The 25,189-nt window shown below is 44.7% G+C and overlaps 1 protein-coding gene across 1 annotated transcript in view; it reads right to left on the reverse strand.

The window, feature by feature from the left end:
* Positions 1–25,189, reverse strand: part of CLUH (clustered mitochondria homolog) — a 120,151-nt gene that overhangs the window by 2,803 nt on the left and 92,159 nt on the right. Inside the window, exons 17-25 of the mRNA XM_058164267.1 lie at positions 24,906–24,990; positions 17,330–17,483; positions 15,082–15,221; positions 13,848–13,928; positions 13,222–13,347; positions 5,320–5,441; positions 4,140–4,233; positions 3,253–3,387; positions 1,919–1,992 (exon numbers count right to left, since the gene is read on the reverse strand). Of these exons, the coding sequence (XP_058020250.1) occupies positions 1,919–1,992; positions 3,253–3,387; positions 4,140–4,233; positions 5,320–5,441; positions 13,222–13,347; positions 13,848–13,928; positions 15,082–15,221; positions 17,330–17,483; positions 24,906–24,990 (1,011 nt within the window). The remainder of the gene's footprint in view (positions 1–1,918; positions 1,993–3,252; positions 3,388–4,139; positions 4,234–5,319; positions 5,442–13,221; positions 13,348–13,847; positions 13,929–15,081; positions 15,222–17,329; positions 17,484–24,905; positions 24,991–25,189) is intronic.

Here is a 25,189-nt window from a genome sequence, read left to right on the forward strand (position 1 = left end):
TTATTATTATTTTTTATTTATTTACATTTATATCCTGCCCTTCTCCGAAGACTCAGGGCGGCTTACAGTGTGTAAGGCAATAGTCTCATTCTATTTGTATATTTACAAAGTCAACTTATTGCCCCCCCAACAATCTGGGTCCTCATTTTACCTACCTTATAAAGGATGGAAAGCTGAGTCAACCTTGGGCCGGGCTTGAACCTGCAGTAATTGCAGGATGCTGTGTTCTAATAACAGGCTTCTTACCAGCCTGAGCTACCACGGCCCTAATTTTAAATTCACTGGGCCTCCCTGTACTCAAAAGAATTATTTGTGCCTCAGTGTTCGGTTGGAAGTGATTAGTGTGTGGCCATTTTCCAGGGCTGTGAGTGTGTGAACGACTGTAAGCTGAACCTGGGAACATGTGTCTAACAGAGTAGTAGTAGTAGTAGTAGTAGTAGTAGTAGTAGTAGTAATAATAATAATAATAATAATAATAATAATAATAATAATATCAGAGTTGGAAGGGACCTTGGAGGTCTTCTAGTCCAACCCCCTGCCCAAGCAGGAAACCCTACACCATTTCAGACAAATGGCTATCATCCGTGTAAGATGGGTGGCTAATAAAATTTAAAAATAAACAAACACACAATATAAATAAATAAATAAAAAATAAAACACCACCAGGCTGAAAGAAATTGAATGATGGGCCACAGCAGTTTGGGTAGATGGATAAATCTGATTGGTTCTTTTAGATAACATCAGGGGTGTCAAACTTGCATTGTCATGTGACGTATCGTGACTTTTTTTTCTCTTTCGCTAAATTGGGTGTGGGCCTGGCCAGCGCGTAACGCATCTGGCCCATGGATCATGAGTTTTGGCACTCCTGAGATAGATGATAGATAGTAGATAGATAGACGATAGAGATAAATAGATAGATTTACTTATTAAATTTATATGCCAAAGTTAAACTACTCTGGGCAGTTCACATCATAAAAATAGCAATATAAAATATTAAAATGTCAAAGCAGGAAAAAAACGAGCATTAAAAGTTAATAAAACCTGGGCAAAATAGGAACCAATAAATAAATAGAGTGGAAGTGAGATCTTTTTCTCATTTTACTGATCACGTATGTCAAAACTCATAAAAATGTTATTTATGGTGGCCACTCAATATCTAGCACCAGAATTTTGTGCGAATGAGTTTTGTGTAGTTAAAAAAAAATGCCCCAAGATATGCTTTTATTTTAACAGATAAACTCAACAGCATCCGGTTTACAAGTTAGGAACAGAGGCTGAAAGCAGATAAGAGGACAAGGGGTGTTTGGAAGAGAAGCAGGGGGAAAATTTTAAGACAAAATTCAAGGAAGTAAAAACGTGCCAGGCCCTGAAGATCTACAGAAATAAATGATTTTTCTCTGCCCGACTTCCACCCCTTTACACATGGTGGGATGGAAAAATTTTAGCAACTTGTTCTCGGCCCAGTTGCTGGGTGGCCATGGGAGTATGGCCTAGCCGGCTTCCTGCACCGTAGCGAGGGGGGGGGCACATTTTCAGAGGTTTTTCTTGAGCCTCTGGGAGAACAAAAACAGCCTCCCCCGGGCTCCGGAGGCCGAGAACAGGCCCATTTCCGGACTTCTGGTAGGCTCGTTTTTTGCCCTCTCAGAGCCTCCGCGCAGGCCCTGCACTTACCTGGCATCCAAACGGGCCGCACGGAGACCTCTGGGAAGGGAGGGGTCAGCCAGTCCTTGCAACTACCAGTTCGGCGAACCAGATGTAAAATTAACATCCAGTTCGCCTGAACCGGTCCGAACCGACTGAATCCCATCCCTGCTTTTACATACAACTTGCAAACATTATGGAAGCCTCCTCAAGAGAACTGTACCTGTACCGGCCTGAAGTGAAGCAACATTAGGCAGTGAGTGTCAGGATTCCTTACCTTAGTGGAATGAAGAGGATTCCATTGATAATATTCAGCTGCTCTAAGACGCTGGCCATGCTGGGAGCTGTGAACTAGAAAGTGAACAAGCCGGGCTCAGTGCCACATTAAGAAAAGATGACAACCCAAATTCACGTTTGACTTCTCATCTAAGAGGCTTCTTCAGGTCTAACTCAGAACTGAAGAAGCTTCTTGGATGAAAAGTGAAATGTTTTAGAAGAAAAAACACCCCCCAAAAATCCCACTGGCCCTTTGGAAAGCACCTTTGGGACAAAAGCATGAATTACATTTTGTTTTGGGGAAGGGAGCTGTGTTCAAATCCCCACTGAGCCAACAAACTAGCTAATCTATCTTCAATGTCTTTCAACTGACCTCTTCTTCTCCCCAAAAGATGTCCATTTTTGAAGCCCATTTTTTTTAAAAAATTGCCAATAGTTAAAAAGGCAAAATAAATGTGAAATAATATGTCTAAGAAATGCTTCGTGCTTAATTTTTATTTAATTTTCCCCCCACCCAAGGGAAAGTGATGCTACTGAAAAATAACATTCATCGTCATCACCATCACCATCATCATCATCATCAAATGACCCCATAATCCCTTGCGGGGTGGAGTCTGGATAATTGAAAGGAGCTTGCAGAGTGTTTTAATGGCCGGATGCCCTTCCTGTTGCCAATGTGGAGTTTCGTTCAGCAGTTCTCAGTGTGCCCAGAGAGAGAAATATCTGCCTCTACCTAGGATTGAATTCACAGCCTCCTGATTGTGAGGCGAGAGCTCCACCTCTAGGCCACTGCACCACTCCTTACTGAAAAATAACTGTCCTCAAATTTGATTTTGCAATATTGTGGGACTCTAGAGACCAGATGTGATCAGGCAACATCTTGAAGCACCATGAGATGTGGGCGAGACTAGTCAAGAAGGGGCTGCAGCCAACACAGACTCTTGCAGCTTAAAAAAATACCCCAAAGCCTTCTATAACAGCGGCAGAAAATAAACTGGACAAGCTTATTTAAGTACATTGCACAGGTTACTTTCCAAAACTAGGCTGGCCACTCCGCTCTGAAAATGGGAGAGGAAGGGTAGAGATTGGGTTGGTTCATCTTCGACATCCCGGATAGGGCAGCGCCCCCAAACCTTTTGGGCACCAGGGACCGATTCCACGAAGAGAGGTTTCTCCGTGGACCAGAGGGGGCGTGGTTTCGTGTACTGCCTGCATCCCTTCGATGGGATTTAGCTTGTTTGCGCGGATCGGTTTCTGGCATGCCGCTGACCCAGTGCCGGTCCATGGACCAGGGATGGGGACCCCTGTGATAGGGGACAACTTTCAGCAACTCACTTTCAAGGGCATAATGTTGGCATTGGATCCGTTTTTGTAGATCTCGTTCATTGTGCGTTGGAGGGCCACAGCTTGTTGAGTCAAATATTTCAAGTACTCCGAGCTTTCTTTGGTCTTCTCATGATGCTCACCAAGCTAGACAGAAAAGACACAAGTGCATCAAAGAGGAGTTAAGAGGAAACCAACTGCAATGCGCTCCACATGGGGCTACCCTCAAAAAGTATCCAGAAGCTGCAGCTGGTGCAGAATGCAGTGGCATGAGCAATAACAATAGCCCTTAGACTTATATACCGCTTCACCATCCTTTACAGCCCTCTCTAAGTGGTTTACAGAGTTAGCACATTGCCCCCAACAATCTGGGTCCTATAGAACTGGTTGCTAAAATTTTTGAATCCCACCTCTGGATTAGCTGGTGACATCATTCTTGCCCTGGGGACGCCCAGTTGGGAGACTCCTTTCATGTCCCCCGGAAGGAGCTGGAGCGAAGGATGAGAGCTCAACCCTGCCCCACAGCAGCACACGGGTCTCGAATACGGGCTTGCTAACTTCCTCCTTAGCAGCCCGCCCACTTGAGCCCCCACCCTCCTTAACAAGTGTTAATTACACAATTTGCATTGGATCTTTGCTACCTGACATCCAATGTACTCGTTCATTATCTCCCTGTTTCACAACCATTCCACACACCCACCTCCGATTGTGAATATTCTATGACTGGATCTCGCCTCTTTGCGGATGCCTGGTTAGAACAACCACTTTCAAAATTACTTAGTATTTTGAAATTTAAAATTACTTAGTAACCCGCAGATTAGCTTTGAAAGGACGGAAGACACTCGATCTATTTAAGCCAAGCAAGGAAAAAAAAATACCCCCAAAAAACAAAATCCAACCTGGTTTTTATAAATTGTGTAGCCTTCTTTCTCGTGCTGCAGAGCTGACCGAAATTCAGCTTTACTCTCATAGACACGGGCTACCAAGTGATGGCTGGAAAACAGATAAGAAGAACGGAAGGTGGGAAAAAGTTTCTATGCATCGCCGAAAGCAAAGTGTGTGTGAGACAATGAGAAGTGCAAAACTGCCTGGGGTGGAAGAGTGGATACTTAGCATCTCTTAGAGGTAGCCTACTTAACAGCCAGCTTGGCCTAGAGGCTAACGCACCAGGCTAGAAAGCAAGAGACCGTGAGTTCAAGCCCATTGCAAGCTAACTGGGTGACTTTGAGCCATTCACTAACAGACTGTGAGTTCTAGTCCTGCCTTAACCATGAAAGGTGGCTGGGTGACTTTGAGCCAATCATTAAGAGATGGTGAGTTCTAGTCCCTCCTTAGGTATGAAAGGTGGCTTTGGGCCAATCACCAGGAGATGGGATCCCATCTTATGCATGAAAGCCAGCTGGGTGACTTTGGGCCAGTCCTCCTCTCTCTCAGCCCAGCCCACCTTACAGGACTGTTGTAAAATAGGAGGAGGAAGGTGCGTTGGGATCTGTTCGCCGTTTTATTTGTAAAAATATCTAAAAATATATAAAAATACGTAATTCTTGCCTTCTGCAGTGTTTTCTATCGGTATCTATAAAGGGAAGACTTTGGTTTCCCCTTTGGTATTTAGGAAAATGCATTAGGTGATTTAGAAAGAAGGGAAAATACCAAATGGAATGAGATTGGAAATTGGAAATCTGTAACAGGAACATCCTATGCTGCAACATTTTGTCCAAATGACCATTTGTCTGTCTGTCTGTCTGTCTGTCTGTCTGTCTGTCTCTCTCTCTCTCTCCTGTGTGTGTTATGTTTGAACAGTAATTCTTGAATACTTTCAGTTTCACTTACCTCTACAAGTTGCTGGCATACCCTGAATAGATCCATGGAAGTTTCTACAAATTGGGGGTCTCCAACCTTGGCCACTTTAAGACTTGTGGACTTCAACTCCCACAATCCCTCAGCCAGCAAAGCTGGCTGAGGAATTCTGGGAGTTGAAGTCCACAAGTCTTAAAGTGGCCAAGGTTGGAGACCCCAGCTACAGACAATGGGCTTTCAGTTGCCACCTGTTGACACTATTGGGAAGAGGAAGAATCTCACCTCAGTGCAACTTTTAGGGACTTGGCCCCGTGGAACTTGGAGTTGATCACAAGCGCGTTCTCCAGGAATCGCAGTGAGAGGTCATATTCCATAACTCCGTGAAGGACCAGGCCAATATTGTTCTAGGGATGGAGATCATGTGCCAGTTAGAGCGAACAGGGCAAACTCTTCTATATACAGATCACAGAAGGGTAAAAGGACCATCAAAGACATCCATCTCAACATACAGGTTAGTCCTTGACTTCTGACTATATTTGGGACCATACATTCCGTCGCTAAACAAGGTAGTTCTCACGCGAGCGGCGCCCAATTTTGTGATGCTTTTTTTGATCGTGGTTATTAAGGGCCTCTGGTGGCTCAACAGGCTAATGCAGCCTGTTATTAACAGCAGCTGCTTGCAATTATTGCAGGTTCAAGTCCCACCAGGTCCAAGGTTGACTCAGCCTTCCATCCTTTATAAGGTAGGTAAAATGAGGACCCAGATTGTTGGGGGCAATAAGTTGACTTTGTATATAATATACAAATGGATGAAGACTATTGCTTGACATAGTGTAAGCCGCCCTGATATAAATGCAAAAAAAAAAAAAAAAAGTGAATCGCTGCAGTTAAATGAATCGCACGGTCATTAAGTGAATCTGGCTTCCCCCATTGACTTTGCTTGTTGGAAGCCGGCGGGGAAGGTCACAAAAGGCGATCACGTGATGCCAAGACAGTGCAACCGTCGTAAGTACATGCCAGTTGCCAAGCGCCCAAAGTCTGATCACATGCTACAACAATTGTGAGGATTGGTCACAAATTATTTTCCAGTGCTCCCGCGACTTCAAATGGACACTAAACAAATGGTAGTAAGTCGAGGACTACTTATATACAAATAAAAATCCAGCTTTGGATTCAAGATCAAAGATTGAACAGAGCACTTGCAATCCAACGCTATTATCGCTGGCCCAACATTTTCCAATTTTTAAGTTCTGCTTATACATCAGGGTTAAACCAAGTTGGTTTAAAGATTTAGCTGCTTCATTCGCAAAATACAGGCAGACCTTGATTTACAAGAGTTTGTTTAGTGACCATTCGAAGTTACAACGGCACTGAAAAAAGTGACTTACAACCAGTGGTGGGATTCAAATAATTTAACAACCGGTTCTCTGCCCTAATGACCAGCTGGGTAGGTGTGGCTCGATGGTCATGTGACCATGTGGGCGTGGCCAACTCAATGTCACTCATATTGTAACGCCTTAGCTATTACAATGTAATAAGGGCTAACCAGAGAGGCAGTTTCTGTAAGCAGGGCAATAAAGATTAGGCTAGAAAACACCAGAATGTTTCCTTCCTGCCTTCCTTACAGGATTAGCCCTGTAAAATGGAAAAAAACAAAATAAGATTTCTTCCAACAACCGGCTCTCTGAACTGCTTAGAAAGTTAATAACCGGTTCTCCCGAATAGGTGCGAACTGGCTGAATCCCACCACTGCTTACGACTGTTTTTCAGTGACTTAGGACTGTTGCAGCATCCCCATATCATATGACCAAAAGTCAGACGCTTGGGCAACTGGCATGTACTTATGACGGTTGCAGGGTCATGTGATCACTTTTTGCTACCTTCCGACAACCAAAGTCAAAGCCACATTCACCTAACAAACGAGTTATTAACCTAAGAACTGCAGTGATTCACTTAACAAGTGTGACAAGAAAGATTGTAAAAAGCTTGCAAAATTCACTTAACAGCTGTCTTTTGGTTCAGTGTACACGTGGTCCTCGACTTACGACCACAAGGGAGCCCAAAATTTATATTGTTTAAATGAGAATTTGTTACGTGAATTTTGTCCCATTTTACGACATTTCTTGCTGCCGTTGTCACAGTAAGTGAATCACTACAGTGGATAAGTTGGTAACCCGGTTGTTAAGGGAATCTGGCTTCCCCATTGATTTTGCTTGTGAGAAGGTTGCAAAATGTGATTAAATGACCCCAGGATCAGTGGTGAAATCTGTGCGCACCATGCACCAAATGCGAGGTGCGCACGCACGCAGCGCATACCAAAAGGAGGCACGGGGTGAGTAGAACAGTGTGCGGTGTGTGTGTGTGTGTGTGTATGTGATCAGCTGTGGCACGCAATCTTTTTTTTTTTACTTTTAAAAGCATTTTTTTTACAACCTATTCAGCCAAATAGGTTTTAAAAAATGCTTTTAAAAGTTAAAAAAAAAGGCTGATATCTTTGCCATCTCAGCCAAATTGGCAACTTTCAATATCCATTCTTCTATTGTTGGTACTTCTTTTTTCTTCCAATATTGTCCTATTAGTAATCTTGCTGCAGTTAATTAGATTTAAAATCAATTTAGTCTCAATTACTGTACAATCCGTAATAATTCCCAACAAGAAAAATTGCGGCAGGAACTTTATCTTCTTTTTCAGAACATTTTGTAAAATCCACCAAATTTTTATCCAAAAGGCCTTTATGTCCTTACAAGTCCACCAAATGTGAAAATATGTAGCGTCATCACAATTACATCTCCAACATTTTGCTTGCATTTCTGGATACATACACGATAATTTTTTAGGATCTAGATGCCATCTATAAAACATTTTATAAAAATTTTCCTCAGATTCTGTGCTCATGAATTTAACATTTCTAACCCAAATTTTTCCCCACGTTTCCAATAATATTGGCTCCTGAAAATTTTGTGCCCACTTTATCATACAGTCCTTTACCAAGTCCCTTTCAGAATCTATTTCAAGTAACACATTATACAATCTCTTTATATGCTCCTGAGACTGATTTCTAATTTGCTTTACCAAATTTCCCTCGTTCTGCTCTATACCAATTTTCTGATCTCCTTGTTCTTGTGGTTTTTGAAAGACAATACGCAAGAAAGATACTTAAAGGAATGGAAAAAATGGATTGACTATATTCAACGTAGATATCAGACTAAGAGTTATCAGACTGTTTTTGAATGATTATGATGTATTATTTTTGATTGCTTTTGGGGGAAGTTAGGAATTGATGATTGTAGGGGTACAATTAAGTTGGGATGAAAATTTTTTAGCATACCGTATATACTCGAATATAAGCCGATCCGAGTATAAGCCGAGGTCCCCAATTTTACCCCAAAAAACTGGGGTAAACTGGGGACTCGAGTATAAGCCGAGGGTGGGAAATGAGGCAGCTACCGGTCGGGGAAACCCTCCCTCCCTCAGCTGAGAAGGCTGGCGGCTCCCCCGCCCCGCCCTCTCACTGCACCGGCAGGGCTTCCCCGCGCTAATGCAAAAGCCCGCCAAGTTTGCGCCATCCGGTATAATGTGAAAAAAAGAAAAAAAAAACTCGAGTATAAGCCGTATATACTCGAGTATAAGCCGAGGGGACGTTTTTCAGCACAAAAAACGTGCTGAAAAACTCGGCTTATACTCGAGTATATACGATATGTTTGTTTTATTTTTAACTATACCTTGTGCTCGTTCCGGGAAGTCGGGGAGGGGTTGCGAAGGGAGGGGGGAGGAGGGGGGGAAAGGGGAAAAAAAAATTTTGTAAAACTTTTTGAATTTAAAAAAAAAAAAATTTAAAAAAAAAACAACGCTCTGACAATCAGGCAGTTCAGCTGTGATGTCAGAACCATTTTTTTTACCTTTTAAAAGCAATTTTTATAATAATAATAATAACTACAGAGTTGGAAGGGACCTTGGAGGCCTTCTAGTCCAACCCCCTGCCCAGGCATGAAAACCTACACCATCTCAGACAGATGGTTATCCAACATTTTCTTAAAAATTTCCAGTGTTGGAGCATTTACAACTTCTGCAGGCAAGTTGTTCCACTGATTAATTGTTCTAACTGTCAGGAAATTTCTCCTTAGTTCTAGGTTGCTTCTCTCCTTGATCAGTTTCCACCCATTGCTTCTTGTCCTGCCCTCAGGTGCTTTGGAGAACAGCCCGACTCCCTCTTCTTTGTGGCAACCCCTGAGATATTGGAACACTGCTATCATGTCTCCCCTAGTCCTTCTTTTCATTAAACTAGGCATACCGAGTTCATGGGCAGGAAAGAAGCGGCAAGCGGGCAAGTGGTCAATTGGGTGGGTGTGGGGGGGGAAGGATTTTTGCTACCAGTTCTCTGAACCAACCGCCACCATCGCTACCGGATCAGCCGATCCGGTCTGAACCGGGAGCATTTCACTCCTGCCCATGATACTGCAAGGGTCATAAGTATGAACCAGTTGCAAAGCATCTGAATTTGGATCATGGGAGCATGGGGAAGCTGCAAAGGTTGTAACATTTATACGTATTAAATTTGTACCCTATGACTATCATTAAGTGTTGTAAGTGTTGTACCTTGATGAAGGTATCTTTTCTTTTATGTACACTGAGAGCGTATGCACCAAAACAAATTCCTTGTGTGTCCAATCACACTTGGCCAATAAAAAATTCTATTCTATTCTAACTGTGGAAAGTGGTTATAAGACAACTTTTTTCAGTGCCGGTGTTACTGTGAATGGTCACTAAGTGTTATATGTTGAGGACTACCTGTACGGTGTGAGCCCTGAGTGATATGGGAATCCAGCTACTGTCTTAGCAGCTAAGCCATAAGTGGTTCATATATTTAGGCACAGTTTGAAATCTGCACACATCCATGGTATTGATTGACCTGGATTGAAGCTTTGGCAGACCATGTGACTTTATTCCATTTGTTTACCCCCCACAAGGAGGTGTGCGCAAACTTTGAGATGGCTACTGGCTGCACTCTAAAAATAATGAGTACAGAAGTAAGAAAAAAACCCCACCTTTCATGTAATTTCATGTACATTTCAACGCTTAAATTAAAATCAAGAGTGCAAAGAAGAGCAACAGAGATCATTACGGGACTGGAGTGGCGCATAAAACATATGAAGACCGGTTGCTGGAATTGGGTATGTCTAGTCTAACGAAGGACTAGAGGAGACATAATAGCAGTGTCTAAGGGGCTATCAAGGTGACGCGGTAGCTCTGTGGCTAAGACGCTGAGCTTGTCGATCGAAAGGTTGGCAGTTCAGCGGTTCGAATCCCTAGAGCCGTGTAACGGGGCGAGCTCTCGTTACTTGTCCCAGCTTCTGCCACCCTAGCAGTTTGAAAGCATGTAAAAAATGCAAGTAGAAAAATAGGGGCCACCTTTGGTGGGAAGGGAACAGCGTTCCGTGTGCCTTTGGTGATTAGTCATGCTGGACTGGCATAATAGTTTTTAATATTTTAAACTGGGGTTTTTATTGTTTTGGGGTTTTAAATTTTTAAATTTTAAATTTAAATTTTTAAATATCGGCCTTTTTGTAATATGCTCTATTTTAAATTTTGGTTTTAATTGAATATATATTGTGTTTTATTTTGGCTGTACACCGCCCTGAGTCCTTTGGGAGAAGGGCGATATAAAAATTTAATAAATAAATAAATAAATAAATAAAATGCCGGCCACAGGACCACGGAGGCATCTTCGGACAGCGCTGGCTCTTTGGCTTTCAAACGAAGCTGAGCACCACCCCCTAGAGTTGGGAACGACTAGCACATATGTACGAGGGGAACCTTTACCTTTTACCTAAGGGGCTGCCACAAAGAAGAGAGCTCAATCTATTCTCCAAAGCACTTGAGGGCAGGACAAGAAGCAATGGAGGGAAACTAATCAAGGAGAGAAGCAACTTAGAACTAAGTTTCCTTAGTTCTAAATTTCCTGACAGTTAGAACAATTAATCAGTGGAACAACTTGCCTCCAGAAGTTGTGAATGCTCCAACACTGGAAGTTTTTAAGAAGAGATTGGACCACCATTTGTGCGAAGTGGTGTAGAGTTTCCTGCCTAAGCAGGGGGTTGGACTAGAAGACCTCTAAGGTCCCTTTCAACTCTGATTTCTCTCCAGTTATTTAGTTAATGGTCTCCCTCCTTCCACTGCATCAAAACTACAAGATGGTAACAACATTTAGAGTTTTGGTGTCTTTTAAAAAAAGGGGCTTGGGGACTGCAAGCAGTCCTGATTGTTAGATCTGATTAAGACAAAGAGTGACATGAATCACTGAACTGAATCAGGATGGCAACACTCGCCCCAGGGGGAGCATAAGCAGCTACAAGGGAGTTACAATTTTTATTTTCCAAAACAGGTCAGGCAAAGCAGAAAGCTATGAGCGAGAGCACGGTCTGAAGAGATGGCTAAGCTGGGGGCTTTATTTACCCCGCAAAACCCTCCAGCGATACCCTAGTGAGCTAAGGGGCGCATAATTTCCTACCCACAGGGTGCAAACACATCCTTTGCATCTGAGAATCTGCAGAAGGGCCTGGCGTAGTAAATCTCAGGGTTTTTAATCCCTTTGTTTTAAACGTCTAGCTTTTCAAAAGGGATTTTGTTTTAAGTGAGAAGAGGAAAACCTACGGATGACCAATCTACTGCTAAAAAAGAAAAGGAAAAAAGAAAGAAAGAGAAAATCCGGAAGCTGGTCAGATCTTTTCTAACTCACAAATTTCTAACTCACAAATTTTATTAAAAGGCAAACAGTTTCTGTCAGCTCTGGTTATGGATTTACAGGTAGTCCTCGACTTACAATAGTTCGCTTAGTGACCATTCCAAGTTACAACGGCACTGAAAAAAGTGATTTATGACCGTTTGACACGCTTACGACCGTCAGTGTGGCATTTTGGTCACGTGATCAAAATTCAGACGTTTGGCAGCTGGCTCACCTTTTATCATGGGTGCAGCGTCCCCAGGATCACGGGATCCCCTTTGGTGACCTTCTGACAACCAAAGTCCATGGGTTAAGCCAGATTCACTTAACAAATGTGGCAAGAAAGGTCGTAAAATGGGGCAAAACCCACTTAACGAATTTCTCGCTTACCGAACATAAATTCTGGGCGCAATTGTGGTCGTAAGTTGAGGACTAGCCCAAGGGTGGGTTCTACTTAGCTTTACTACTGGTTCGCAAAGGGATCGCGCACGTGAGTGAGCAAAGCAAGCGTGCGTGCCGAGCTTCTGTGCATGCGCAGATGGTCTATGACGACATCCGGGTGGGAGAGCGGAGTCTGCCCCTGGTTTTACTACCGGTTCGCAAGAATCGGACTGAACCGGGAGCAACCCATCACTGGACTAGCCCTATCTGAATTAATGCCGTGAGTACCCTTAGCCACTATGATTTGCAAATCACACTTAATGGCTTGGTAAGATGTGAGTCAGGCAATAAAGCCTCATTCAAAAAAAACAAACCACTGTTACAACAAAACTGAAGCCTGAGGTGCAAATGTAGCCTAGTCTCTAGGGCAGGGGTGTTAAACTGGATTTCTTCAAGGGCCAGATCAATGTTGCAGTTCTCCTCTGCGGCCTGACCGGGGGGGGGGTGGGGTGCTGGTGGAGGAGACAGGACGGACGCCTCCTGCAGCACTATGCCTTCGTGCCCCGATTTGGCTGGCAGAGTGCTGGAGGAGGCTGTCCATCAGTAGTGGGTTTCAAATCCCGGCGTTACCGATTCGCTATTGGTAGTGCGCCTGTGTGCTCGCTTCACAAGCATGCAGCGCTTCTGCGCAAAGCATTTTCGATGACGTCTGGGTGGGTTGGCAGCTCCTCCTGCTGCCGCCGCTACCAGGTTCGCCCGAACTGGGACAAACTGATAGAAAGCCACCACTGCTGTACAGGCTGAAAATGGGATGTGAGGAGACAGCACACGCCCCCCCACCCACCCATGCCCCATTTTGGCTGCCAGAGGCACTGCATGCCGGTCGTTTGCTATTTCTAGGCTGGCTCTGCGGGCCAGATTTAAGCATCTGGCACAGGCCTTCAGCACCCCATGGTGCATCCGGCCCATCCCTTCTCTAAAGGAACTTTCCCTCCTAAGACCACAAACCCCATCAGCATCAAAAGCTGGGGAAAAGAATCCATGTTTTTCAGAGCATCAGCAAAGCTGAAGAGGCGACTTACATCCAAAAGGGCCATCTCTGGATGATCCTCCCCAAATACCAACAGCATGAGGTAGCGTGCGCGGTACAGTAGATTGAGTGCGGTGGACAACTGGCTGTTCGCAAAGCAGTACAAAGCAAGATGCATCTGTAAAGGAAGGGGAGAGATGCTCAGACACACAATGGATGACCCAGCAGGGTGTCCTCTTGATCGAATCTTTTTTTTAAAATTAATTTAGAATATAAAATACAAAAATACCAAGGAAAATGGTAGGAAAATAAGGGAGGGAAAAGTGGAGGACAAAAGGGAAAGGCATTGATTTCCGACACCCTTTGGTGCAATAGGATAAGATAGTAGCATCAAACCTCAACTTTCTATTGTTACATAATAATATAAACTTGCCATTTCAATAACAACGAACCTATCTAATCGGTAAAACCCAAAAGCAAAGTTTCATTGATGGAGTTCAATGACTGCTTTGACCGAAGGGAAAAAAAATGCAATTACTTTTGTTTCTACTTGGAAACCGCTTCTGGACTTTGTACTTGTGGTGGATTGATATTTTTTTTTAGATCTCTGCTACGACAGGGACAGAAAGCAACTACCTTATTCCCACCATCCCTCCCCTCCTTTGTTATGCTACTTACATATTCTTGGATTGTGTTGGGATGCTCAATGCCCAGGACCCTTTCACTCATTAGCACCGCTTTCTGTTGATTGCTTAAGGCCTAAAAAAAGAATTGGAAAATGCAATTGGAAAAACTAAATTAGCTGTTGTGGCTGGCGCTTATCAGAACGCTCCCATTTTGTGCAGGGGAAGCTTTAGCTCAGAGTGTGGTTTCAGCTGCTATAAAGCTCTAGATGAGGGGTGTCAAACTTGATTTCATTGAGGGCCGCATCAGGGTTGTGTTTGACCTCGGGGGGAGGGGGGCCTGGGGGGGGGCCTGGCCAGCTTGACGTCACTAGTGTTGGGGGCTCCTGTGGTGGCCTGAACGCTCTGCCAGCAAAAACAGGCTCCCGAGCTTTGTTTTCAGCCACGATGGCCTCCTGCAACTCTCTGCCTGTGAAAATGGAGTTTGGCCGAAAATGGACACCTCCACAGGACACTTTACTTCCAGAAATCCAAAGCTCCTCTGCCCCACATTCATTCCCCAATGCTGTAGTATTTTCTTGTAGGTAAAGCATTGCTTTGGTTTCTTGGACATTTTATCTGTTTTATAGAATAGAATAGAATAGAATTTTTATTGGCCAAGTGTGATTGGACACACAAGGAATTTGTCTTGGTGCATATGCTCTCAGTGTACATAAAAGAAAAGATACCTTCATCAAGGTATTCTGCAACTTTTCCAATTCCACAATATCCTTTTAAGGTTGAGGTGACCAGGACTTGTACATAGCTTGCCATGCAGAGTCCTTGCTGTTATGAGAGTTTAGTTGTTTTCCTGCAGACGTTTCCTCACCAAACTAGGTTCCGTTTTCAGCCACGATGGGCTCCCACAACCCTCTGCTGGCGAAAATGGAGCTCGGCACGCCGCCCTCCATAGCTCCATTTTCACTGGCAGAGGCACCTTGGGCCGGTCCTTCGCTATTCCCAGGGTGGCCCCGCAGGCTAGATCTAAGCCTTGAGTTTGACACCCCTAGCTTAAGAAGTACATTAGGTAGAAGGAAACATTTGTTCAAAGCGCATGAATTATGGATGCTGCAAGTTGTGGCAATGTCTTCCGACTAATGCTAAGTGGGAAAGCCCATCCATCATTAGAACCCACTGCCAGGTATGCAAAACCAGGTGTACATGTTTGTCTTGATTTGCCAAGGCTCTTAACGATTACGTAGCATATAAACAGATGCTTTGAGGAGACTCCGATTCCTGTTTCTCCATACCTCTGAATAATCCCCCATGATGTAGTTCAGGCGCGCCAGCAGCCGAAGGCAGGCACAGATCTCCACGTGCATCGCGCCGTACACGTTGTTAAACAGGTTTAAGGCTTCACTGATTAATTCACAACCCTCTTTCAAGAAACCTTAGGAGAGAGATGGAAAAATAAGACCCTCTTTCCCTTAAGACACTAAAACCTCATGTGCGGAGTGGCAGAAAGCTCTCTGCCCGTTTGCAAATCCATTTTTTTCTAAAGTAGCAACATTTGGTTCTTCTTCACACTGATTTTAAAATCCACATTCCTAATTTTTATGGCAGTGGATAGATAACCTGGTTGACCAGCTGATGATGGTGGGGCCTTTCAGAGAGAAGATTTGTTGTTTGCAAGCCTGGTTTAAGAGCTTCCTCAATGTTTTTTTTTTAACTCTTAGTTTATTATAAGGCTCAATAACTCAAAATTTCCAACTAATTCTGTGGGGAACAAAATTTCCCACAGAGGCAGCTATGAGAAATGCTGAATTTCAGCAGCATCTGGAAGGTCAGAGTTTCCCCATGCCCACTTTAGCACATTCCTCCCCTCCCCCCGCTTTTATTATTTTTATAAATAACTCAGGGCAGCTAACATGCCTAATGTTTTTTCTCCTCCTATTTTCCCCACAACAACAACAAGAACAACAACCCTATGAGATGGCTTGGGTGACTGACTTCAAAGTCACCCAGCTGACTTTCAGGCCTAGTTCACAGTCTCCTGGTTTCTAACCGGGTGCCTTAAATTATAAAATAAATAATTGATTCTTTCTATGGAGATTCTCTGTCATCCAGGTCATAGTTGTCCCAAAGTGCTTTTTTCAGGAGGCAACTGGACTTTCTTGGTTTTCTTTGAAGACGTTTCGCTTCTCATCCAAGAAGCTTCTTCAGCGCTGACTGGGATGGTGGTGAATGGAAGGATTTATATTCCTTGAAGACAGCTGGTCATTTGCATCCTTTTAGAGCAGGGGTCTCCAACCTTGGCAACTTTAAGACTTGTGGACTTCAACTCCCAGAGTTCCTCAGCCAGCTTTGATTTAAGCATTTAATTTATGCTGATCGAAGCATTTAATTTATGCTTTGCTGGCTGAGGAACTCTGGGAGTTGAAGTCCACAAGTCTTAAAGTTGCCAAGGTTGGAGACCCCTGTTTTAGAGAGTCATTGAGGCCACTTGGAGTGGATGTGGAGCCTTCCTGGAACAGTTGAAAGGACTGTGCTGTAGACTGGAGATAGATGTCATATCCCTCCCCCTCTGTTGAGGAGGTCTCTGTTGACAGAAGGGGAGGGATATGACATCATCTATCTCCAGTCTACAACACAGTCCTTTCAACAGTTCCAAGAAGGCTCTACACCAGGGGTGTCCAAACTTGGCCCCTTGAAGAGTGGTGGACTTCAACTCCCAGAATTCTCCAGCCAGCATGAGCTATAAATATGAGCAAGTTGCTGGCTAGGGAATTCTGGGAGTTGAAGTCCATCACTCTTCAAAGGGCCAAGTTTGGACATCCTTGCTCTACACCCATTTGAATCTTACTCAGGTGACCCTGATGACACAGATAAACCTCCAGGTGACCTTAACAACCTGCTAAAAGAATGCAAATGACCAGCTTCCTGCAAGGAGTATAAATCCTTCCATTCCCCACCATCCAGTCAGCGCTGAAGAAGTTTCTTGGATGAGAAGCAAAACCAGAGGTGGGTTTCAGCAGGTTCTGACCAGTTCTGGAGAACCGGTAGTGGAAATTTTGAGTAGTTTGGAGAACCGGCAGTAAAAATTCTGACTGGCCCCGCCCCCATCTATTCTCTACCTCCCGAGTCCCAGCTGATCGGGAGGAAATGGGGATTTTGCAGTATCCTTCCCCTGGATTGGGGAGGGAATGGAGATTTTACAGTATCTTTCCCCTGCCACGCCCACCAAGCCACGCCCTCCAAACCATGCCACGCCCACCAAGCCATGCCCACAGAACCGGTAGTAACAAATTTTGAAACCCACCACTGAGCGAAACATCTTCCAAAGAAAACCCAAGAAAGTCCAGTTGCCTCTTGAAAAAGCACCTTTGGGACAAAATAACTGAATCCTTGAGGCCTTTCTGTCCCTGGAACTGAACTTAGGGGAAAAAAATGGTACCAAAGGGAATCAACGCCAAATTTAATCAGCAACCTTCTTCCCACCACTGGCTGTTCCTTTCCCATGTGAAGCTTGGAAAAGAGGATTCCACCAGGACTTCACACCTTGTTGAACTTTGGCCTGTCCACTCTGGAAGAAGTGGAACGCATCCGAAGCTTTGGGGTTGACGTGTTTCACAACAGGGAAAATGTTGAGGATGTCCTCCTCGGTGAACGTTGGCTTGTGACGGTTATCCAAGTTATATTCTTTCAGCAGGATCTGAAATGAACAAAAGCCAAAAATTGCTATGCTTTCCTGACGTCCACAGGAAGACAATACGGAAAAGGACCTCTCGGAGATCACCTTCAGCTACCTAGGGCTGCCCTGGACGCTGTGCTGGATTGTAGTCCAGATTTTCAGGAAGGAAGGGCACTTCCCCAGGGAGTAAAGAGTCTAACATAGCTTGGAGTTTTTGGTATGAAGAAAGAAGGTGGAAGTAGACACCCCCTTCCAATTCTGTTACCTGTTCACAGTGAACAGGTAACAGAATTGGAAGGGACCTTGCAGGTCTTCTAGTCCAGGGGTCTCCAACCTTGGCAACTTTAAGACTTGTGGACTTCAACTCCCAGAGTTCCTCAGCCAGCAAAGCTGGCTGAAGAACTCTGGGAGTTGAAGTCCACAAGTCTTAAAGTTGCCAAGGTTGGAGACCCCTGTTTTAGAGAGTCATTGAGGCCACTTGGAGTGGATGTGGGGCCTTCCTGGAACAGTTGGAAGGAGTGTGCTGTAGACTGGGGATAGATGTGATATCCCTCCCCCTCTGTTGTGGGGGTCTCTGTTGACAGAAGGGGAGGGATATGACATCATCTATCTCCAGTCTACAACACAGTCCTTTCAACAGTTCCAAGAAGGCTCTACATAGGTGTCAAACTTGGCCCCTTGAAGAGTGGTGGACTCCAACTCCCAGAATTCTCCAGCCAGCATGAGCTATAAATATGAGCAAGTTGCTGGCTAGGGAATTCTGGGAGTTGAAGTCCATCACTCTTCAAAGGGCCAAGTTTGGACATCCTTGCTCTACACCCATTTGAATCTTACTCAGGTGACCCTGATGACACAGATAAACCTCCAGGTGACCTTAACAACCTGCTAAAAGAATGCAAATGACCAGCTTCCTGCAAGGAGTATAAATCCTTCCATTCCCCACCATCCAGTCAGCGCTGAAGAAGTTTCTTGGATGAGAAGCAAAACCAGAGGTGGGTTTCAGCAGGTTCTGACCAGTTCTGGAGAACCGGTAGTGGAAATTTTGAGTAGTTTGGAGAACCGGCAGTAAAAATTCTGACTGGCCCCGCCCCCATCTATTCTCTACCTCCCGAGTCCCAGCTGATCGGGAGGAAATGGGGATTTTGCAGTATCCTTCCCCTGGATTGGGGAGGGAATGGAGATTTTACAGTATCTTTCCCCTGCCACGCCCACCAAGCCACGCCCTCCAAACCATGCCACGCCCACCAAGCCATGCCCACAGAACCGGTAGTAACAAATGTTGAAACCCACCACTGAGCGAAACATCTTCCAAAGAAAACCCAAGAAAGTCCAGTTGCCTCTTGAAAGCACCTTTGGGACAAAATAACTGAATCCTTGAGGCCTTTCTGTCCCTGGAACTGAACTTAGGGAAAAATGGTACCAAAGGGAATCAACGCCAAATTTAATCAGCAACCTTCTTCCCACCACTGGCTGTTCCTTTCCCATGTGAAGCTTGGAAAAGAGGATTCCACCAGGACTTCACACCTTGTTGAACTTTGGCCTGTCCACTCTGGAAGAAGTGGAACGATCCAAGCTTTGGGGTTGACGTGTTTCACAACAGGGAAAATGTTGAGGATGTCCTCCTCGGTGAACGTTGGCTTGTGACGGTTATCCAAGTTATATTCTTTCAGCAGGATCTGAAATGAACAAAAGCCAAAATTGCTATGCTTTCCTGACGTCCACAGGAAGACAATACGGAAAAGGACCTCTCGGAGATCACCTTCAGCTACCTAGGGCTGCCCTGGACGCTGTGCTGGATTGTAGTCCAGATTTTCAGGAAGGAAGGGCACTTCCCCAGGGAGTAAAGAGTCTAACATAGCTTGGAGTTTTTGGTATGAAGAAAGAAGGTGGAAGTAGACACCCCCTTCCAATTCTGTTACCTGGTCACAGTGAACAGGTAACAGAATTGGAAGGGACCTTGCAGGGCTTCTAGTCAGGGTCTCAACCTTGGCAACTTTAAGACTTGTGGACTTGAACTGCCAGAGTTCCTCAGCCAGCAAAGCTGGCTGAAGAACTCTGGGAGTTGAAGTCCACAAGTCTTAAAGTTGCCAAGGTTGGAGACCCCTGTTCTAGTCCAACTCTCTGCTCAAACAGGAGACTTTATACCAGTGATGGCTAATCTTTTCCGGAGCGAGTGCCCCAAACCCCCAAAATGCAATGTGCGGCCCGACCCTGCACATGCGTGTGTGGCCTACCTACACGTGCCCCACCCCCAGTGCATGTGTGCATGGCCCCCCACACGCTCCCAGTCCACCATGCATGCACACCTGGCCCCCACTCATGCACCCCCATGCATGCGCGGCAGAGACCCTATGACCAGCTGGCCAACGGGAGGTGCGCGCACATGTGCGGTGGAGCTGAACTAGGGCAACGGCTTGCGTGCCCACAGAGAGGGCACTGCATGCCACCTGTGGCATGCATGCCATAGCGCCATCATGGCTCTATACCATTTTAGACAAATGGTTGTCCAATCTCTTCTAAAAAGGCTCTAGTGATGGAGCACTTTCAAGTTGTTCTACTGGTTGTTCTAGGTTGCTTCTCTCCTTAATTACCTTCCCTCCATTAGTCCTGCCTTCAGGTTCTTTAGAAAATAGATAAAGCCCCCTCTATTTTATGGCAGCCCCTCAAATATTGGAACATTGCTATCATGTTACCCCTAGTTCCTCTTTTCACTTTTCACAGGCCTCTGTGGCTCAGACTGCTAATGCAATCTGTTATTAACAGCAGCTGCCTGGTTCTAGTCCCACCAGGCCCAAGGTTGACTCAGCCTTCCATCCTTTATAAGGTAGGTAAAATGAGGACCCAGATTGTTGGGGGCAATAAGTTGACTTTGTATATAATATACAAATAGAATAGAATAGAATAGAATAGAATAGAATTTTATTGGCCAAGTGTGATTGGACACACAAGGAATTTGTCTTGGTGCATATGCTCTCAGTGTACATAAAAGAAAAGATACGTTCATCAAGGTACAACATTTACAACACAATTGATGATCAATATATCAATATAAATCATAAGGATTGCCAGCAACAAGTTATAGTCATACAGTCATAAGTGGAAAGAGATTGGTGATGGGAACTATGAAACGATTAATAGTAGTGCAGATTCAGTAAATAGTCTGACAGTGTTGAGGGAATTATTTGTTTAGCAGAGTGATGGCCTTCGGGAAAAAAATGTTCTTGTGTCTAGTTGTTCTGGTGTGCAGTGCTCTATAGCGTCGTTTTGAGGGTAGGAGTTGAAACAGTTTATGTCCAGGATGCGAGGGATCTGCAAATATTTTCACGGCTCTCTTCTTGATTCGTGCAGTATACAGGTCCTCAATGGAAGGCAGGTTGGTAGCAATTATTTTTTCTGCAGTTCTAATTATCCTCTGAAGTCTGTGTTTTTCTTGTTGGGTTGCAGAACCGAACCAGACAGTTATAGAGGTGCAAATGACAGACTCAATAATTCCTCTGTAGAACTGGATCAGCAGCTCCTTGGGCAGTTTGAGCTTACTGAGTTGGCGCAGAAAGAACATTCTTTGTTGTCCTTTTTAATGATGTTTTGATGTTAGCTGTCCATTTGAGATCTTGCGATATGATAGAACCCAGAAATTTGAAGGTTTCTACTGTTGATACTGTGTTGTCAAGTATTGTGAGAGGTGGAAGTATGGAAGGGTTTTTCCTAAAGTCTACCACCATTTCTACGGTTTTGAGTGTGTTCAGTTCCAGATTGTTTTGGTTGCACCACAAGGCTAGTCGTTCGACCTCTCATCTATATGCGGATTCGTCATTGTCTCGAATGAGACCAATCACTGTTGTGTCATCTGCGAACTTCAGTAGCTTAACAAATGGATCATTGGAGATGCAGTCATTGGTATACAGAGAGAAGAGAAGTGGGGAGAGCCCACAGCCTTGGGGGGGCCCTGTGCTAATTGTACAGGTATTTGATGTGATCTTGCTTAGCTTCACCTGCTGCTTCCTGTTTGTTAGGAAGCTTGTGATCCACTTACAAGTCTGTTCCGGTACCTGTAGCTGGTTTAGCTTAGTTAGAAGAATGTCTGGAATGATGGTATTGAATGCTGAACTAAAGTCTACAAAAGGACCCTTGCATAGGTCTTTGGAGACTCAAGATGTTGTAGGATGTAGTGCAGAGCCATATTAACAGCATCATCTGTTGATCTATTTGCTCGGTATGCAAATTGCAAGGGTCTAAAAGCGGATTCGTGATGGTTTTCAGGTAGGAAAGCACTAGCCTTTCAAAGGTTTTCATGACTACAGATGTTAGAGCAACTGGTCTGTAGTCATTCAGTTCCTTGATGGTGGGCTTCTTCGGCACTGGGATGATGGTAGAGCGTTTGAAGCAAGAAGGAACATAGCACATCTCTAGTGATTTATTGAAAATATGGGTGAAGATGGGGGCCAATTGGTCAGCACAGACTTTTAAGCAAGAAGGAGTTATCTTGTCTGGGCCTGGAGCTTTTCCTGGCTTTTGTCTGTGAAATAGGTCCTGCACTTCCTTTTCTGTGATCACTAGGGGTTGTGAACCCAATGAAATGGGGTCAGTTGTAGGAGGCTTGGCTGTTGTTGGTGTGTCTGAGATGGGGGTTGTGGAGATAGGTGGCTGTAGTTTCCTTTCAAACCTGCAGTAAAACTCATTCAGGTCATCTGCCAGTTGTTGATTACCTTCAGCCTGGGAAGGAGGTTTGCCATAGCCGGTGATATTTTTAAGAGTTTTCCACATGTTTGCTGGTTCATTTGCTGAAAATTGATTCTTTAGCTTTTCAGAGTAGCTTCTTTTTGCTGCTCTTATCTCCCTTGTTAGTGCATTTCTGGCCTGATTGTACAGCATTTTATCACCTTTTCTGTAGGCTTCCTCTTTGGAATGTCGTAGCTGCTTAAGTTTAGGTGTAAACCAAGGTTTGTTATTACTGTGTATTCGCAAGTTCCTTGTAGGTACACATAGGTCTTCACAGAAGCTGACATATGATGTTACAGTATCTGTGAGTTCATCCAGGTCTGCAGAGGATGAAGACTATTGGATGAAGACAATGGATGAAGACTATTGCTAACATAGTGTAAGCCGCCCTGAGTCTTCGGAGAAGGGCGGGATATAAATGCAAATTAAAAAAAAAACCTAGATTGGACATACCTAATTCTTGCAACCGTTCTTCATGTTTTAGCCTTCAGCTCCCTTATCATCATTGTTGCTCTTCTCTGCACTTTTTCTAGCATATCAACATCTTTCTTATATTTTGGTGACAAAATGTATGGTCTTAAGGTAAAGGTAAAGGTTCCCCTCGCATGTATGTGCTAGTTATGCAGAGAAGTATTTTAGTCTGGCAAGATTCCTAAGCAACAATAAAGAAACTACTCTGTAGTAATTCCTCATGTCGTTTTTGGTTTCTTGGGCCTGACAGACACAAACAATAATAGCCCTCTGAACTAAAAGCATTTTAATTCCCTTTAGTTAATTCCACGTTGGCTGGGGAATTCTGATGTCAGTTTTGGAAGGCAATTTTCTTTTTTGCTGCTTAACTGCCACATATTTTAGCTGGGGAAGTTGGGAGAGGGTTGTTGATGGAGCGGTAGAAAGTTAGTCATAACAACATTCTGTATTCAAGGACATCCTGCGTCTGATGGAGACTGCCTGAAGATTGTATCCAATTGAGTGTGAAGAGTTGATTGGACAATGTGGTGAACTTGTGGGTGTGGGGCAGGGCTGTTAACTGTCAACTAGGTGTGGAAAACCTGGAAGCTTTCAGTTTCAGGTTTTCTCAGCTGTGCGAACATGACATCTCTAATAAATTGGAACTCTGAGGAACTTCAAGCCTCAGAGCTTTATTTCGTCGGGGGTGTTCCTTGGAACCCTGACATTTGGGAGTCAAAGCCCACCCATCTTAAAGCTGTTCAGTTTGAGCAAGACTGGTCTAAAAGATCTTTTGAGAATTCCCATTTGAACTTCAGGGTTTTTCAGTGAAAGCTTTCACATGTGGGAATATTCTTCCCTTGGAGATGTGGCTGGGCTTCACCCTGGCCTTATTCTAGAAGGCCCAAAAGATGGCCTTTGAACAGGATTTGCCCAAAATATGGCAATTCTTTTACATTTGTTGTATTTTGTGATGCTTCTGATTTCGGCTGTGCACCACTCAAGAGTCCACTAACGTTGGGCTTAGTATAAGAGAATTCTAAATAATTAATCTCATTACTATCTCCACCCAAATCAGGCAGACGGATGCTAAGGAGGCGACCTAAGGAAGCTTTCATCATCCCGTGGACTTCAAATGTCAACCCTGAAGCTGACCTGACCGAAGCCATCTCGGAACCTCAGTGTTCCTACACTGGAGCTGAGGGATTGGGGCGGGGGGCGGGGCGGGATTTGAGATAGTTGGGACTTTGTAGCGAAAATAAAATACTTTCTCTTGGGAACCAAGGACATTTTCACACCTGGCCAGAGGAAGGAGGAGAGATGTCACCAGGCAACCGGACAGAGCCGTGATTGGACCATGTGACTGATTGTTTTGAGAAAGTGAAAAACTTTTAATTAGGTGAAAACCACGGGAACATTCAGAGTCGGTTTTCACCAGATCTGTGCCATTTTGACCGTGATGGCGAACTTGTGGCATGTGGAGCCATTTCTGCGGGCATGCACGCCATCAATTTAGGTCAGCCCCATCACACATGCGTGCTTCCTGCCGGCCAGCTAATTTTCGGATCTCTGCCGTGGATGCGGGAGACGCGCATGCATGCCCATGCCACCCCTCCCCTCCCAGGAGTCTCCTCACCCTCCCATTTTGTATGCCTGGTAAGTACAGGGTTTGTGCGGAGGCACTGAGAGGGTGAAAAATGGGCCTCCCGGAAGTCTGGAAACAAGCTGTTTCTGGCCTCCAGAGGGCCGGGGGAGGCAGTTTTCGCCCTCCTGGAAGCTCCAGGAAAGTCTCCGGAGCCTCCAGAGGGTGAAAAACAGGCCTCCCGGAAGTACTGGAAAAGAGGCTTCAGGGAGGCCTGCTAGGCCCAAAATGCGGGGGTGGGTGGGTGGGTGGGCAGCACACATGCGGGGGGGAGGCGTTGCATTATGGGTATGGGCATGCGCGTGTGCACTATCACGCATGCACGCTTTTAACACCCGAGGAAAAAAAGGTTAGCCATCACTGCAATATGATATATCCAATGAAGCTATTCTTTTGAGGAATCTACCTGCCTCAGAGTTTTGCTCGCTACGGGTCTATTACTTGGAACCCTGATATCAAAACTCTGCCACAGTTAACTATGCAGGCTGGAGAATTGCACAATGAGGTGGTGTGCAGGTTGAAATAGGCGACCCTGGGCATGAAATGTTAGTATCTTACTGGGTTCCTTTGAATTAGGTTGAAGAAGTGAGGTGGGGAAGGACAGAGCAATGATTCCTGCATGCCAGTCTCACCTGAATTCCAGTTTTGAGAGAAATCTCCCGCAACAGGGTAATCTTCTGTAGGTTGTACATTTCTACTGCTTGATCAATACTTTCACTGCAAAAGGAAACAGAAATCAGGAGGAGGAGGAAGCAGGCAACTAAGCAGATCAAATGGATCGACAATCTCCTCAGTTAAGCTACAGATGCTCCTTTGAGATCTAATTCAGTAGCCACAGTATAGAAGAAGTTTGGCTGTTTCTACCGTTTCCAACCCTGAAAATAAGACCGGGTCTTATATTAATTTTTGCTCCAAG

The sequence above is a fragment of the Ahaetulla prasina genome, chromosome 1, assembly GCF_028640845.1.
Source record: "Ahaetulla prasina isolate Xishuangbanna chromosome 1, ASM2864084v1, whole genome shotgun sequence".
NCBI lineage: Eukaryota > Metazoa > Chordata > Lepidosauria > Squamata > Colubridae > Ahaetulla > Ahaetulla prasina.